An 18,141-nucleotide genomic window follows, 5' to 3' on the forward strand; every position below is an offset into this window, starting at 1 on the left:
ATGTGATTAGAATAAAATCTCAAATCAGTTGAGCATTTAACTCTAAACATCCCTTTTATTTTAAGCAAATAAGAAAGAATGGAGAGTCTCTTCAATTATCAAAATCGTTCACCTTTTCTCTGGTAGACATGAAACAAGCAAATATTTAAGAGCTACAGATATTTGTATCTAAAATGAGAGAAACATACGCAAAAACACGTCATTTCCTTTACTTACTTTTGTAATGGTTTTCAGGATGGCTAGACGATCTGCTGGGGGTGGCAAACCCACAAAGAGTGTTTTGTCTAGGCGTCCAGGGCGCAGGATTGCAGGGTCGATGATATCTGGAGAAGAAGGGAGGGTCAAGTCTTAAATAAATAACATGGAATCTTTTAAAAAATACAATTAACGTGAGAAGTGGGAAAAGTACTTTCTTCTAAAAGAAAAAAAAAACTGATAAATTAGACTTTATTAAAATTGAATACTCGTCATCAAAGTATAACCCTAAGAAAAGTCCACTCCACCCTCCTGTCCAAACCCACTAGCCACCAGGATTCTCCACTTCAGACAAGGACCACCACACACAAGCCTGGAATTCCAGCAGATTTCTCTCCCCTCTGACCTGGATACCTTCTCTTGTTACCCTGTCCTCAGCCAGGGCCAAATGCCACGTCCCCCTTGCTGGTCCTGTCTCTAAACTTCCCTCCTGGGACCCCTTGTGATGCCACCAGGGTTATCTTCCTAAAACACATCACCAACCCTCACCTCCTACTCCCAGCTCAGAACAAAGCCCACATCTCTCACCACACAGCAGGAAGGCCCTTAAGGACCTAATGGCTCCTGTCCTGGTTCCCTCTCTCTCTTCACATTCTCCCTAACTCCCACACCGGCCAGACCTCTTGCTATTCCCTAAACAAACCTAGAAGCCTCAAGCCCCTTTTTCTTTGCTCTCAGTGGTTCCTTTCGCTGAAATGCTTTCTTCCTCTATACACCACATATTGGAATTCTCAAACAACCTCTGCTCCAGGAAGCCTTCCCTGCATCTCCCAGAAGAAACTTTTGCCCTCCTTTGTGTTCACCAGACTCTTGGTACCAAGAACAAAGAGCAAGCCCCAAACTCTGCCTGACGCTGAAGTTCGTTAGGAACATTCCTGATTCTTCCACGAAGAGCTCATTTTTTTAAACAAAGACTTTATTTACTTATTTGAGAGAGAGCAGGAGCAGGGACAGAAGGAGAAGCAAACTCCCTACTCAGCAGGAAGCCTGATGCAGGGCTCGAACCCAGGACCATGGGGTCATGACCTGAGTCAAAGGCAGACATGTCACCAACGGAGCCACCTGGGCACCCCAGGAGCCCATTTTTAAAGCCAAGTCATTTCTAACGGCCCCTCAACCATTAGCAGTAATATAAATGCTACAGCCACTTCAGAAGTCTGGCTGTTTCTTGAAATGCTAAACACAAGAGTGACCAGGTGGCCCGGCAATCCCACTCCCAAGTATCTCCCCACAGCAAATTATAATAGATGTCCATACAAGAATTTGTACACAATGTTCACAGCAGCATTATCACAAGTCCCAAGTGGAAACAATCTAAATGTCCACCCACTGGTGAATGAATAAAAAGTTATATCTCCACATAGGGGACCACTATCTGGCAATGGGAATGAAGTACTGACAGACACTGCAACAGGGACAAGCTTTGAGAACGCGACGCTGAGCAAAGGAAGGCCAGTGCCACAGCCCCATTATGTAAGCTGTCCAGGGGAGGGAAGCCTGCAGAAACAGAAGCACTGGAGAGGGGAAGGATGGGGAGTAGGGGCCAACAGGCAGATTTCTGTTTAGGGTGATGGAAATGTCCTAAAATCAGATTGGGGATAGCTGTACAAGTCTGTAAATATACTCAAAACCACTGAATCTTGTACCTAGAATGGGTAGAGTTTATGGTATATTACCTCTCCATACAGCTGATTTTCTTAGAAATCGGAAGCATTCTCAGACTAATTAGACCATCAATAATATGTCAAGTGAAAATTATTACAAGATCGAATAGTCTTCTTCCAATTCACTAAACACATACTGAGTCCTCTTACGTGCCAGGTTCCTATAAATCAGAGGTGATGCCAGGGCCTATGTCTTCTTTCAAGGGAAGTACTTTATGCCAGAGCACAAGAAACACAGGTTTGACCACAGCCCCAGTGACTGCACAATCGCCTTCCTAGGGCATTCAAGTGTGATCCAAGGCCGTTCAGACCAGATGCGTAAGGGAACGCAGCACTCTAGCTGGAACTTTACGTGGCTGAACAGCTTACTAGCACGAAGTACACCTCTTCCTGATAAGCCAGTCACCCTGTCACCTGACAATCACCAGGGCCTTGCAACAGACAGGGACTCTTAACAAGAAGCTTTCTCTCAATATAAAACTGCAGACCCAGTTCTCATCCAGAAGTTTAACCATTATCATGTACTTATCTCTTCAACTGAGCTGTATATGGGGGCAGGGGGTGGGGAAGAAACTCTGAACTGTGTTGCTCTTATAGGAAAGACACCTGCTAAGCAGAATGAGTAAGCTGGGGTGGCTGTTTAGGTTTCACAGGCAGGCAGGCCAGGCAGGAATGTTTTTAACCAGCCAGACAGGGGATGTAAGTGGGAACAGACAGCTCCTCAGAGCTGGGACTAGAAGAAGGGAACATAGAGATGGGTGTGGGATGGAGACCAAAGCTGGGGCATCCGTGGTCTCCGTGCAAGGCGCTCACCTCCTGGGGCCAAGCAGAGGAAGCAGTTTGTTTCCAGTACAGGGTGTGGACTGTGGTAGACCACACAACACAAGACCGCTGTCACAGGTTTTTAGAGCAACATAGGGTGGAATGGTACAGAGCAATTCTTTCACTTCCTAAAAACCAGTATGTCAAAACTTAGGGGAAAAAATTAAGATAGAAATGGAAAATAGGAGGGCAGCCTGGGTGGCTCAGCGGTTTAGCACCGCTTTCAGTCCAGGTCATGATCCTGGAGACCCGGGATCAAGTCCCATGTCAGGCTTCCTGCATGAAGCCTGCTTCTCCCTCTGCCTGTGTCTCTGCCCCTCTCTCTCTGTGTCTCTCATTATTAAATAAATAAAAAATCTTAAAAAAAAAAAAAAGATGGAAAATAGGAGAAAAGACGAAATTTAAAAGACCAGTTCAAGAGGCTTAAAACTCACCAGGTGCCTAGCATAAACAAGCAGCAAATAAATAAGAAGTCACATAGGGGCCCTGGCTCGCTCAGTGGGTAGAACATATGGCTCTTCATCTCAAGTTTGTGAGTTTCAGCCCCCACAAGGGGTACAGAAATCACTTAAAAATAAAATGTCTTTTAAATAAAGTCACGTAGGAGTGCCTGGGAGGCTCAGTCAGTTATGTATCTGCCTTTGTCTCATGTCATGATCTCAGGGCCCTGGAACCGAGCCCCGCATCAGGGTTCCTGCAACCTGGGGCGTCTGCTTCTCCCTCTGCCTCTCCCCACCACTTGAGCTCTCTCAAATAAATAAAATCATTTTTAAAAAAAAACCTATATAAAAAGAATCAGGATGACATAAAACTTTTAAGAGAAAACAAAGCAAGGCTTACAGATTATGAAAAAAAATTTCAACTCAAAATTCTGTACTCCCAGGCTACCAATCAGTAATGAGTGTGGAACAGAGATACCCTCAAATATACAAAGACTCAGAAAGTCCAGACTGGAACCAGGCAGAGAACGCTCTGGAAACAAGAACAAAATAAACCATGGACATAAATAATACCGATCACTGTCTGGCATATCTGATGAAGAACAGAAACAAAACAAGGAAGAGAAAAAAACCCAAGAGGTCCTACATCTAAGAATGAAAAAGTCATGTGAAAACACAACCCTGGGGTAGCCCGGGTGGCTCAGTGGTTTAGCACCACCTTTGGCCTTGGGCCTGATCCTGGAGACCTGGGATCGAGTCCCACATCAGGCTCCCTGCATGGAGCCTGCTTCTCCCTCTGCCTGTATCTCTGCCTCTCTCTCTTTCTCTCTCTGTGTGTCTCTCATGAATAAATAAAATCTTAAAAAAGAAAAAAGAAAACACAACTCTGATTGCAGTGAAACTTCTGGGCCCAGGAGAGAAATAGGTACACAGTCCTGGTAATGTAAGCACTGGTGATGCAACCAAGAATTGGGAAGAAATGGTATTATCACATGGGAATGACGGGGTGGCGGTAACAACAACGGCATGTGGAGAAGCGGTGAACGTAAGAGAAATTGTGTGCCTTAGAAAGAAGTAACAGGCAGCACATGAAACTCATAAGAAACAGCAATATGAGCATACTATTTAAAAATATGGAGAAAATACAGAAGAAATAGCTCAAGGATTTTACCAGTGGCTGCCTCTGGGCAGGGATGGGAGGGTGATTTTCACTGTCATTTGAATTTTTAACAGCTGCCTCCCCACCTGAGTCTCCCTTTTCATGCTGGGCAGCATCAGAGAAGGCCCAGCAGAGAGCTGACACTTCCTCCACTGCTCTCATTGGGTCCCTGGGGGTCACGGGGAAGAGTACACGGTACCTCCACCCCTGGCAGCCCACAGGGAGCTAATGGAGGCCCAGTGGGAACAAGTCATCTCCCCACCCGGGGGTGTGAATGGAGGCAGAGCACAGAGCCTGGGCTCTGTGAGGTGGCTTCCCTTTCCCCTGTAGTCGGAGAAAACGTAAGTAACATAACACTCAGTGCTACGTAACACTCAAAATTGTCCAGCCTACAACTGAAAATTACTTGTTGCAACTAGAACCTGATAATTCTCAACTTTAATGAGAAAAGAAACAGGGAAGTAGAGCACTGAGGTGACCCAGATGTTGGAACTACCTGATGGGTCTTACTGCGGCCACAATAAAAGCACTTACAAGAGCAATGATGAACAGGCTTGAGACAAATGAAAAGAAAATGAAGTCTCAGCAAAGAAAGAGAAGATGTAAAGAAGTAAATGGACAATTTTAAACTGCAAAACTGGGATCCCTGGGTGGCTCGGCGGTTTAGTGCCTGCCTTTGCCCCAGGGCGCGATCTTGGAGAAGCGGGATAGAGTCCCGCATTGGGCTGCGGGCGTGGAGCCTGCTTCTCCCTCCTCCTGGGTCTCTGCCTCTCTCTATGTCTATCGTAAATAAATAAATCTTAAAAAATAAATAAATAAACTGCAAAACTTAACAAACAAAAGGAAAACCTCACTGGACAGGTTCAACGGAACCGTGGATGAAGAGAAGAATCAGTAAACCTGGAGAACAACAGAAATGACCAAATCTGATCAACACAGAGAAAACAGAGGACAGAAAACACCATCAACAGAGCCTCAGTGACCTAGGGAACTATAATAAAAGATCTAATGTGTGTATCATAGGAGTCCCAGGAGGAAAAGAGAAAGAGCTAAAAAAGTGTTTGAAGGGTGCCTGGGTGGTTCAGTCCATTCAGTGCCCAAGTGTTGATTTAGGCTCAGGGCATGACCGCAGGGCTATGGGATGGAGCCTGTGTTGGGCATGGAGGCTGCTTAGGCTTCTCTCTCTCCCTCTGCTTCTCCCCACCACTTGTGCTAATAAATAAAATCTTTAAAAAATAAAAATAAATAAAAGCAGAGTGCAGCCACACCCTCCATGCACAGTTAAGACAATCAAACAAAGCAGGTCTGTGTTCAGAAACCACAAGTGCTGGCAGAACATGGCATAATTCTCAGGTACAGACAGACAAGATCTATCGACCCAGAACTCCCTATCTAGCAGAGACAGGCTTCAAGGAAGGACCTGAAATCAAGACATTCTCAGGGAAATGGAAACCAAGAAAATCTGATACAAGCTGAACCTAATTAAAAGAATAGCTCGAGGAAGTTCCTGAAACAAAAAGGAAATGATAAAAGAAAATTAGGAACATCAGAAAAGAAAAAACTATGGGAAGAGTAAAAATGTACACTAAGTGTAAATGGTGCAAATACACCAATTAAAAGACAGAATTTGGCAGAGTGAATTTTAAAATTACCTTATGTGCTGGTTATAAGAAACCTCACATGTAGTGACATCAATAGGTTCAAAGTAAATGGAGAGAAAAGACATACCCTAGAAACGTTACTTAAAAGAGATCACAAATGGCTATACTAATAGTAGATAAAGTACACTTAAGAGGAGAAGAACAGTCAAGGACCAAGAAGGACATAACAATGATATAAAGATCAGACTGCTGAGAGGATAATTGTAACGGAGTAGGCACAACAGAACTGCAAAATGTGTGCAGCAAACCTGACAGGACTAAAGGAAGAAATAAACAATCATAAGTTAGAGACTCTATGGTAAGAATGTTTCTTTTTCTTTCTTTTTAAAGATTTTATTTTTAAGTCATCTCTACACTCAATGTGGGGCTCAAACTCCCAACCCTGAGAGTGAGAGTCGCACACTCCACCAACAAAGCCAGCTAGGCGCCCCTGTTTCATTTTTAAAGAAGCTGCCAGACTGTCTTTCAAGTGACTGCACCATTTTGCATTCCCACCAGCAACGAGTGAGAGTTCCTATTGCTACATATTCTTGTCCACATTTAGTGTTGTCTATGTTTGGATTTCAAACATCCCAATAGGTGCACTGGTATCTCTGTTGTTTTAACCTGCATTTCTCGGATGACATATGATATTGTTGAACATCTTTTCATGTATTTATTTGCCGTCTGTACATCTTCTCTGGTGAGGAGTTTACTTAGATCTTTAGTATATCTGTTTGTCTTCTCATTGTTGAGTTTTTAAGAGTTCTTGTTGGGTTTTTAAGAGTTCTTTGTATATTTTGGATATGAGCCTGTCTTAGTCAACTTAGGTTGTTTTAACGAAGTACCACAGATTGGGTGGCATCACACACAACATAAATTTGTTTCTCGCAGTTCTGGAGGCTGGAAGTCTGAGGTCAGGGTGCCCATGTAGGTGGGTTCTGGGGAGAGCCCTCTTATGGGTTGCAGACTATGCCATCTTCTCATTGTGTCCCTACATACCAGAAAGAAGGCTCATAGGAGTTCCTTTTATAAGGGCACTAATCCCACTCATGATGGCCCAGCCTCATGACCTCATTACCAAAGGCCCTATCTCCTATATCCTGACATCTGGGGTTATGATTTCCACGTAATAAATTGGGGTGGGGGACACAATATTCAGTCCATTGCCCTTTATCAGATAGGTGTTCTACAAATATTTTCTTCTACTTTGTGTCTTTTAATTCTCTGAACCAGGTCTTTCACAGAAGAAAAGTTTCTCATCATAATGAAGTTCAACATATCAATTTTCTTCTTTCATGGATTGTGCTTTGGGAATTGTATCTACAAATTATCAGCAAGCCCAAGGTCACCTGGATTTTTCTCCTGCTCCCTTCTAGGAGTTTTCTTCTTCTGTACTATACATTTGGGTCTATGACCCATTTTGAGATAGTTTTTATAAAAGGGGTAAGATTCCTTTTTTGCATGTGAGGATCCAGTTGTTCCAGGGCCATTTGTTGAAAAACTATCCCTTCTCCACTACTTGCTTTTGTTCATTTATCAAAAACCAGTTTACTTACTTGTAAGGGTCTATTTCTGACTTTTGTTCTGCTCCATTGATTTATGTCTTTTATTCTTTTTTTTCTTTTTAATGTCTTTTATTCTTATACCAATGCTATGTGGTTTGGATTAATGGAGCTTTATAGTAAGTCAGGTAGTATCAATCTTTCAACTTTGTTCTCCTTCAATACTGTGTTGGCCATTCTGGGTATTTCGCCACTCCATAAAACTCTAGGATGTTTGTCAATATCCACAAAATAATCTGCTATGAATATGATTAGGATTGCTTTGAATCTATAGATCAAGTTGGGGAGCTTGACATCCTGACAATATTGTTTTCCTATTTATGAACATGGGCTATCTCTCCATTTATTTATACCTTCTTTGATTGCTGTCAGTTTTATACTTCTTCTCATATAGATCTTTCTTTTTAAGATTTGAGAGACAGTGAGCAAGAGGAGGGGGAGAGGGAGAGAGAGGCTGAGAAGCAGATTCCCTGCTGAGCATGAAGCCCGATGTGGGGCTTGATCACAGGATCCAAGATCATGACCTGAGTCCAAACCAAGAGTCAGAGGCTTAGCCGACTGTGGTGTCCTGGCTCATATATATCTTGCATATGTTTTGTAAGATTTACACCTAGACCTCCCTATCTTCCTTCCAGTGCTAATGTAAATGGTATTGTTTAAGATTTATTTATTTTATTTTAGAGAGAGTGAGAGAGAGAGCAGGGGGACGGGCAGAGGGAGAAGTAGACTCTCCACTGAGCATGAAGTCCCACAGGGCGCTCGATCTCACAATCTGAGATCATGAGCAGAGCCTAACCAAGAGTCAGATGCTTAAACAACTAAACCACTCAGGTACCGCAACGCTATTGTGTTTTCAGTTTCAAATTCCAATTGCCCACTGTTGGTATATGCTAACTGATTTTTGGCAAAAGTGCAAAAGTGATTCAATGGAGGAAGGATAGTCTTCAAAAATGATGAAGGAATTGGATACTCACAGGGGAAAAATACACCTAGACTTAGGTTTTACACCTCAGATAAAAGTTAACTACAAATAGATTACAGATTTTAAGTGTAAAAATATAAAACTATAAAACTTTTAGAAGAAAACACTGAAGAGAGTTTTTGGGACACGAGACTAAAAAAGTTCTTAGAAATGCTCCCCAAAGCAGAATATATAAAAAGAAACATTAATACATTGAAGGGGTACCCAGCTGTTTCAGTCTTCTGAGCATGTGACTCAATCTCTGGGTTGTAAATTCAAGCCCCATGTGGGGTGTAGAGATTACTTAAATAAACAAAACTTAAAAAAATATATTGAAAAAAATGCATGGAGTCTCTTGTTGAGGATGAAAAGATAAGCTGCAGAGTGAGACAAAATATTTTAAATCACCTATTGACAAAGAACTCATATCTAGAATATATAAAGAACTCTCAAAACTCAGTAGTAAAAAAAAATGCAGTCTAGGGGCGCCTGGCTGGCTTAGTCTGTGAAGTGTGGGGCTCTTGATCTCAGGGCTATGAGTTCAAGCCCCATGTTGGGTGGTAAGATTACTTAAAACTAAAATCTTTAAAAAAAAAATGCAGTCCAGTTTTCAAAATAGGCAGAAGACACAAGAGATACTTGAATAAAGAAGTTACAAGATGGCAAGTAACATGAAAAGATGTTCTAATGGCTGATGAGCCACTGGAGAAATACAAATTACAACCATGAAGATATCACTATACATCCTAAATATACATATATATACTATATATAAGATACAGTGACAATACAAAATACTGGCAAAGAAGCAAACAAACTAGGTCTCTCATATCATTCCCGATAGACATGTTGCATGGCACAGCCCTCCAGAAAAAAAGTTTGACAAGTTCTTTAAAAAAACTGAACATAGACTTACCATATGACTAGCCACTGTGCTCCTAGACATTTATTCCAGAGAAATCAAACTTTAGGTCCACTAGAACCTATTCATCACACAGATGTTCACATTAGCTTTATGTGTATGAGTCAAAGAATGGAAACCGTAAGGGTGCCCTCAGAGAGAAAGGTCAGACTGTGCCCCTCCCATAGGACTCAGCACTAAACAAGAACAAACTGCTGATTCACCCAAGAATCTGAATCCATCTCAAGGGCATTATGCGAGGTACACACAGTCATCCTAAAAGGTCACATTTATGTGACCTTTATGATCCCTTTTATATAAAACTCTTGAAGTGACACAATGTAGGCAACACAGCAGGTAAGTGGCTGATGGGAGTCACAGGTAGAGGACAGACATGGGTGTTACTGACCAGGGCAACATGAGGGGGACCTCTGTGCTGATGGAACAGATCTCATCTTGACTGCTGTGGTCATTACAGGGATCCACACCCGTGTTAAACTGCACAGAAATACACACAACACAGACATGTTTCCTGATTTGATGCACATGCCACAGTTACACAAAATATAAGAAGATAAACTAGGTATGTGGAACCTCCGTGCACTCTTTTTATAATTTCCTGTGAATTTGAAATTATTTCCAAATACAGAATAAAAAACCAAAAGTCCCATCATATATTTTATAAAAATAGAAATATTTAAGAAAATGAGGTAGTACCACTTCCTCACCCAAAATCCCCCACGGCTTCCCATCTCAGCAGAACATAGGCCTCATTCTGCAGCTTCCAAGGCCCCTATCTTCTCCCCTATGCCTGCTGGTCTTCTTCAGAACCAGCCCTGATATAGCAACTCATCCTCACACTGACCGCTCAATCTACCTGCAGCGCTCTCCTCCCAGACTCTACATGGCTCCATCTTTCACATCTTCTGGGTTCATGTGAAAGAGGATGTCAACCACCTCCATTCTGACCTCAGTCTGTACTTTCTCATTAGCTCTTCTTTCCAGCTTATCTCTTAACTCAGGCAATAAACCCAGAAGGCAGAGTATCCCTTGATGGGAACCGAAACTACCCCCTCAAGCAATAGGGACTGCCCTGCTGCCAGCAAGACCCCACCCATGACTGACCTCCAGACAATGAGGGTCCTGACCTCCACTGCCCACCTGCAGGGACCCATCGACCTTTGCCTCACACTTGTCTTAGGCAAGCCTGGAGGTATTTTCAGCACTTTGGAGACGTCTGTCTTAGACGCTGGTCTGCGGGCTTCCTAGTGTTGGCCTCCTGGAAATAAACTCCTTTCCTGTCTCTCCAACATCTGCCTCCCCATTTCTGGCCTTTGGTTTTGTGAGTGGCGAGTGGCCAAACCTGGTTTGTCTGGGACCCCCAGAGCACATGCTCTCGTCCCACTGTGCCCCATGTGCTCACAGACCACTTCTAAAGAAGCCTTCCTGGACTGTAATATCTAAGTTAGCCTCTCTCTCTCCAACTACCACTCATCTTCTACCCTCCTACCCTTTTATCATTTACCCCAAGTACCCCAGTCCAAAATCCACATATACATAAACAATTTTTCTGTTAGCCTTTGAATTCCCAAAGCTCAGTAGGGTCAGGCATATGGGAAAAACCCAATATAAATATTTGATGAACAAAGGAGTGAATCTGCTAAGAAATTAAAGAACATGACACGACAGGATGGATCTTCAACAGCAAATGGAAAGATGGGGCTACACTGTGCTGGATGAAGCAGAGAATGTGAGGACAGGAAAAAGGACAGAGTTCAAGTGACCCCAGTTTTTCACATCCACCCCCACCCCACCGTGCTCTTGAATCTGAGCTTCCCTGTCACGTCTACGGTGCAATGCCTTCAGGACGCATGGCAGCTTCCACCCCTGTCTCTTGGAACCTGTCAGTCACGTGAGAAGGAGAATGCGGAACGCCCACGGGAAACCACAGGGATAATGAGTGGAGGAGGGGATAGAGATGCCAGGGCTGGCCAGGGAAGGGGGTCTTCTGGCTGGGCCATGCCAGCTGATGGCATGTGGATCGGAGATGAACCTCCCAGAAAAACCCTTCCTGAGTCCCTGACCCACAAAATTGTGGGCAAAGCAAAAAAGCCGATTTTAAGCCATGAAGTATTGTAGTAATTTGCCACATGTCAACCAATGTCCCAGGGCAGCATACATACAGGGGAAAGACCTAGAGCAGCTACTTCTGGATTTCTGGAGGCAGCAAGGCAGAGGGGTCTGCTCTGGGGGATAAAGGGACGGGGCAGGGGCAGAGAGAGGAAGACAATATGAGGGACCCCGAAAGGGACAACACAGGTACCACATTCCTGTCGTTTTCACCACTGGCTAAACTCAGCATTCTACTCAGTCCTGGGTTTTACAACCAAGAATCCGGACAACTGTCAATAATTCAGAGGTGGTAGAGATCAGAAAACACAACCCAGAGGAAAGGCAATGCTCCTGTGCTGTCTGGAGGGAGAGGATTCAGGTAAACCCCAGTGATGCTGCAGGACCTATTTCCTAGTCTACAGAGAGTAAGCTAAAGTGTTTACAACGAGCAAACACAAAACCAATGAGGGCAGTAGAAGCAGAATAGTTGTTACAGACCACAGTGTCTTCTGAAAACAGACAGAATCTGTATCTACTTAGAAAGGCAGGGTGTGATTCTCTGCAGATTTGAGAAATTTTCCGGGCTTCTTCCAGGACAGCTCTGTGTGTAACCTCATGACTGCTCCTACGTGGTCACCCAAAGTGCTCGTGGCCATGATGATAGTCACCGAACAGCTACTTGCCACAAACCCTAGGAGACACACAGCCAGTACCACTTAACCTGTACGACAGTCCTGCCAAGTGGGTATCACTCTCCTCATTTTTCAGATGAAGAGTCAGCGGTGAGCAGGATGAAGAGCCCTGGACAGATGCTGAAGGTCGCTGACTTAGATGAGAATACATTTGCTCTTCGTTCTTGTTAGAAAGTTTCAAAACTCCTGGAATTTCCTGAGGGATGGGAGTCTTTGTGACGCTAATGAGAGGGCCCAAGGTTGGCCCCAAGCTAACTCAAGGATGGGCCAGTTATCAGAAAGACCAACCCTGAGATTAGAGGGTTGGAATCTGGAGCCAGACCTCTGGGGATGGCTGTGGGGGGTGAGGTGGGGGTGGGAGAAGATAGGAGTTCAGTTAACCCGACTATATAATGAAAACTCAACAGAAGCTCTGGAAGCAAAGCTCAGGAGAGCTTCCTGGTTTATGAGCACACTGGTGCTGGGAGGGGGATGGGTTCGCTCCAAGGGGAGGGAGCACCAAAGGTCTGCACAACCTCCCTCCTGGCCCTGTGTGTATCCTGCAACTTCAAGTACAGTGACCCTGGAATAATACAGGGGTAAGGGGCGACGAATCCCCCACTCAAAAGTCTCCATTTAACTTTCAGTTCCCCCAAAACCTACTATAGCTACTGTTGACTGGAAGCCTCACCAATAACGTAGTCAATTAGCACAGATTTTGAGTGTTCTCTGTATGATATGCTGGATTCTTATAACAAAGTAGAGAAAATATTAAGGAAATCATTAGGAAGAGAAAATATGTTTACAGGACTGCATTGTATTCATCCAGAAAAATCTGTGTCTACTATCATCATGGCCACGAGCACTTTCGGTGACCACGTAGGAGCAGTCATGAGGTTACACACAGAGCTGGTCTGGAAGAAGCCCGGAAAATTTCTCAAATCTGCAGAGAATCACACCCTGCCTTTCTAAGTAGATACAGATCTGAGTCCACATAACTCAAACCGGAGTTGTTTAAGGGCCAACTGTATGACACTTTCCGGCATTCCACTAATGGTTCTAGTGAATTACTGACGGCTTCAACTGCGGCCAGCTGGTCAGAAGTGCGGACATCCCACGAGCACTCACACTGACATCGGGGCTGGTGGGGGGGTCTTGGAGGGGCCGGACCCCTTGACTCGCAGGATCTGACCCCAGCTCCATGTGGTCAGTGTCAGTGCTGAGCCACAAAGTATTCCATTGGAGTCAGACTGGCTGGGGTTGAAAGAGAAGGGTCAGAGACAAAGTGCCACAGCCAGGACTCAAACCCCACTCTGATTCCAAAGATAGTACTTTTACTATCATCTAAGTATAAACCTTCACATCTTTCAATTTTTCATTTTAAAATGAGGTCGTTTCTCTCTCTTGGTCTCAAATGAATAGTCTTTAAAAAAATAAAAAAAAAATAAAATAAAATGAGGTGGCATATAATTTACCAAAGTTCTACCTGCCAAAGTAACTTATGAGACAGGAAAGATCTCATCAGGTCAACGGCTGGCCTATACAGTTGATACAGTCACAGCCGCAGGGGCTCACATGGACACCCGAGTAATAAACAAGAGGAAGAGCCATGTGAAGCACTCCTGAAGTGCTGAGCCTGTTCCAAACCCCGCAGCGTTGAGGCTCACAAGCAACCTTAGGGACAGGTTAAACGCAGGTGCACGGACACGGGGCCAGAATAAAGCCTTGAAAACCTATCCTCAACCTTCAGTCACAGTGAAGAGTCTGGTTCTCATTTCCTACAAGCTCAAGAGAAACCATAGGACATCAATTCTGCTAATACCTGTATGGTCAAAGGTGGACATTCTGAGTTTTCTGCCAACAAGACCATCTTCTGAGCTCTAACACAGAAACAATCTCACAAAACCTCGACAATAATACCACATTTTACTAGAGCTTCCAGGAAAGTTTTCTAAGATTTTATTTCAACTTATGAGCCAAAAAGGGATTTCCTAAACCTAATCTTCTGTTACTAGGATATAAATCCCATTGTTCTCAAAAGGTGAAGGTTTGGAGACCTGTGTCCTTACCTGGCCGGTTGGTGGCTGCCATGATGAAAACCTGCTGCCGTGCTTCCAGACCATCCATCTCAGTAAGTAGCTGATTCACCACCCGGACACTTGCCCCTGTCTGCAATAAATAAATATAGTTCCATCAGATCCCATAAGAAGAAATATGCATACCATGTTTTTCCAAACAAAATGACGTATCTGCTAACTTGAATAAGCTTTTGCCAAGAGGTAATGATCATTTTCCAAGGAGCCGTGCAAAAACACATTCTCATCAGGAATTCCCTGGAATCCTATTATCCCCTGTTCCAGGAGGAAGCTGAGGCTCAGAGAGGCCACCTGTCCAGGCCTCTCAGCATGCCTGGCTGACCCGAGTCTCATGCCTCTAAATCATTCAAAGATCTGCTGGCCACACTGGATTTCCCCTGGGGCAAGTGTAGCTCAGTGGGTTGAGACCCCCTAGGATGTGAGATGCTCCAGATCTTTGGGCTGGGACAGGTGGCTTTCCCTCTTCTGGAAGCACACAGTACAGAGCAGAGCTATCCTGGGGCAATACCCAAGTAAAAGGTCCAGGGAGGTGGTGGATAGGGGGATGGTGTAGGTAATGTTCTAAATGGACACTGGAAAAAACGAGGCAAGTGGTGGGTCTAGGTATCTGTCATTACTGCCCATTTTCAACACAAAGTCCACGGGCAGAGGGGGTAATGAGTTTACCCACTGATTTCTCCAGAAAGCAGTTAGTGCAAGTCACCACTCCCAGGAGACATGACATGGAGCAGAAAGCAAACACTATGCTCCCTGAGCAGATGAAAACCTCAGAATCCGTGTGGGAACAGGTTTTACTATGCCAAAATTATAACGCTGTATTAATAAAAAGATTACAGATAGTGAACGGACTGGGAAAAACAACATCAACACCCATAACTGGACAATGGCACACACAAAGCTCCTATAAATCAAAACAAACTTTTCAGAGCAAAAGGGTGGAAATATCAAATCAGGCAATTTATAGAAGATGAAATACAAATTCACTGAAGAGAAATCAGGGACACTAACACTAAGATTTAGTATCATGTTTTGCCAATAAAATTGACAAAATTTAGGGGCACCTGGGTGGCTCAGTGGTTGAACATCTGCCTTCAGCTCAGGTTGTGATCCCAGGATCCTGGGATCAAGTCCTGCACCAGGCTCCCTGCAGCGAGCCTGCTTCTCCCTCTGCCTGTGTCTCTGCCTTTCTCTGTATCTCTCATAAATAAATAAATAACATTAAAAAAAAATTTGACGAAACTTTACAAATGGGTGCTACATGCTGCTGACAAAGGTGCAGGAGATAGTTATTTCCCGACGGTCAGTGGGCAGCGTAACTGGTAGTTTTTGTGAAGAATGATTTAGTGTTAGCTCTCAACACACAATACACACACACGTACACCGATACCCCATTTGTGAAACTCTCCATATGCACAGAAGTATGTGTAAGGAGGTTACTTCAGTTTTGTTTGTGAGAAACAACTAGAAAGCATGTGAAAGTCCAAAAGAGTGAAATCATTAAAGAAATACATCTGCTTCCAGACTGTGGCATATTTATGCAACAGTTAAAAAATTAAGTTTTTAAGTACATGGGAAAATCACCAAGAATAATGACCACATTAAAAAAAAAAACTCAAAATCATAATGTTTTTAAGTTTACAGAGAAAGTTTTAGAACAACAAATACATGAACAGTTTCATGTTGGCAGTAGTCACCTCCAAGGACAGCAACGGGGAGAAAGATGGGAAGAAACACACTCGATCTATTCAATTGTATTTTTGAATTTTGTTATAAGAATGTGTTCATGTATAACCTGTATAATTAAAGAATACATTCAAATGTATTTGAATGTTCCAGCTCCTGGCTTGCTTGAACATATTTTCAGAATCCCCTTCCTGTGAAAATGTCAAAAAAGCATGTGTTCTGAAATACTGATGGGTGTGTTTGCAAATAGCCAAGAAAGTGAGAGAAGCCCACAATGAGGAGTGTGGTTCCCAGGCCACAGCCTGGATGCACCTCAGGAACCCCTCTGTGATGACAAGCTACAAACCCATGAAAGGGGCTGGTGACAAACATAGGACTTATTCAGAGCCAAAGAGGAGAGAGAACAGAGTCAGGTCCAGGGCTTACCATACCCCAACCAGCAGGATGGGAAGGGCAGCGCTCTGCTCTGGATCCCCACATCAGATTTAGGATGTGGCAGCCAGCAGGGACACCGAGGGAGGGCCTCTGCCCTGGCCACCAATGTCAGTGTCAGAGACAAGGCTGGGGAAGGTTTGGGATGTGGGCAAGGACTCGTGGAGGAGGAAACATATATCCGCTGTGATATGGGCCACACGGACGTGAGTCAAGTTTTATTCTTGCGACTTTGGAAGGCTTCTGGAGATTGGAAGCAAAATGAGGCATTTAATAAATGTTTTACAACATACAGGCACACACAGAGCAACTATTTGAAGATAAACCACAAGTGAAATAAAATAACTTGCTCAGTCATCTTGCCATGAATGTACTGATCAATAAGCTTTGCTACCTGTTTCTAAAAGGCTGTAAATTCCCTAAGTGAGGCCTCATTGCGACGTAGACTCTGAGATGAGTGTGCCTGGGCTGAGAGCGCTTCCAGACACTCACTGATCACAATTTCTACCCTCGGGGACTCAGCCAAGTGATGTCAGTGGAGTCCAGGGAAGACAAGGGGCAGCGCTGAGGCCGTCTGACATCACACTCTGTCCTGTCTCGAGAACCTACTTGCCTGAAAAGAGTCATGATCACGAGGTGGGCCACTGGAAGCCCTGTCACTCCTATTCCCAGTCACTTGCCAGGTGTGACCCAGATGCGTGCAACCCAAGTATGGTGGAGACAAAAAAAGATGCAGAGGCTGAGAGACAACTACTATCCTTGGACCCTCATTTAGAATTACTAGGTTTCTGCACTACCAGAATCTCAGCGTTCTGGGAAATGACTCTGTAAGAACCGACAAAAGGCTTCTGACACTAACACCTACCTCCCTGTCTGACCTTCGAGGACACAGGGCATCCACTTCGTCAAAGAATATCACGCAGGGTGCGGAGCTCCTGGCTCGCTGGAACACCTGGCGCACTGCACGTTCACTCTCACCGACGTACTGCCATGCAGAAACAAAACAGAGACTGTTTAACCTTGGGGTTTGGGCCAAATTATGGTAAAACTAGTTTTAAATGACACATATGTATCAGAACCCGGAAGTATTAGGTTGCACCACATGCAACTGCTGACAGTTACCCATTTTTGATGCATAAAAACAAATTTGTGGTTTGACTTATAAAATCAGATTATTAGTGATGCTTACAAATTTCCCCATTTACAAAACAAAGGCTAAGTGAACGTAAGGTCTCCAGGTCAAAAGCGATCCTGCAACTCTGCTGTATTTTACAACTGATCTCCTAAGCTTTATGCAGGTAAGACACCCAGCTGTAACTTTCCTGGATCCAACAATATTTTATCTGCCATTAGCTGCTCTACAGTGTTCTCCACACGGTCAGGTTGAGAATGTAAGGGCTACTTCGTCACATGGCATCAGAGAAGGTAGGTGAGCCAGTGAGGTCTCCAACAGCCTTCTCAGGACACATGCAGTTCAAATCTAAATCAGGGGTGCCTGGCTGGCTCTGTGGGGGAGTGTGCAACTCTCAATCTCGGGGTCATGAGTTCAAGCCCCATGTTGAGTGTACAGATGACTTAAATGAGTAAAAATGTGAAATCTAAATCAAAATATGAAACAGTAATACCAGTTAAGAAATACAGAAACTCACAAGCAGCTATGGCATTAGGACTAATCAGTACAAGAAGTTACATGTGAGAGTATGGTTCACTGTTGGCCAAGTATAAGAAATTGCTGTAAAA

General features: G+C 43.9%; 1 protein-coding gene across 4 annotated transcripts in view; it reads right to left on the reverse strand.

Annotated features, from left to right (window-relative positions):
* NVL (nuclear VCP like) overlaps positions 1-18,141 on the reverse strand; it is an 82,260-nt gene that overhangs the window by 20,939 nt on the left and 43,180 nt on the right. For all 4 annotated transcript variants that reach the window (XM_041767778.1, XM_041767786.1, XM_041767797.1 and 1 more), the window contains 3 exons: positions 17,267-17,386; positions 14,260-14,359; positions 217-323 (listed from right to left, as the gene is read on the reverse strand). In XM_041767778.1, the coding sequence (XP_041623712.1) occupies positions 217-323; positions 14,260-14,359; positions 17,267-17,386 (327 nt within the window). The remainder of the gene's footprint in view (positions 1-216; positions 324-14,259; positions 14,360-17,266; positions 17,387-18,141) is intronic.

The sequence above is a fragment of the Vulpes lagopus genome, chromosome 1 (assembly GCF_018345385.1).
Source record: "Vulpes lagopus strain Blue_001 chromosome 1, ASM1834538v1, whole genome shotgun sequence".
Classification (NCBI taxonomy): domain Eukaryota; kingdom Metazoa; phylum Chordata; class Mammalia; order Carnivora; family Canidae; genus Vulpes; species Vulpes lagopus.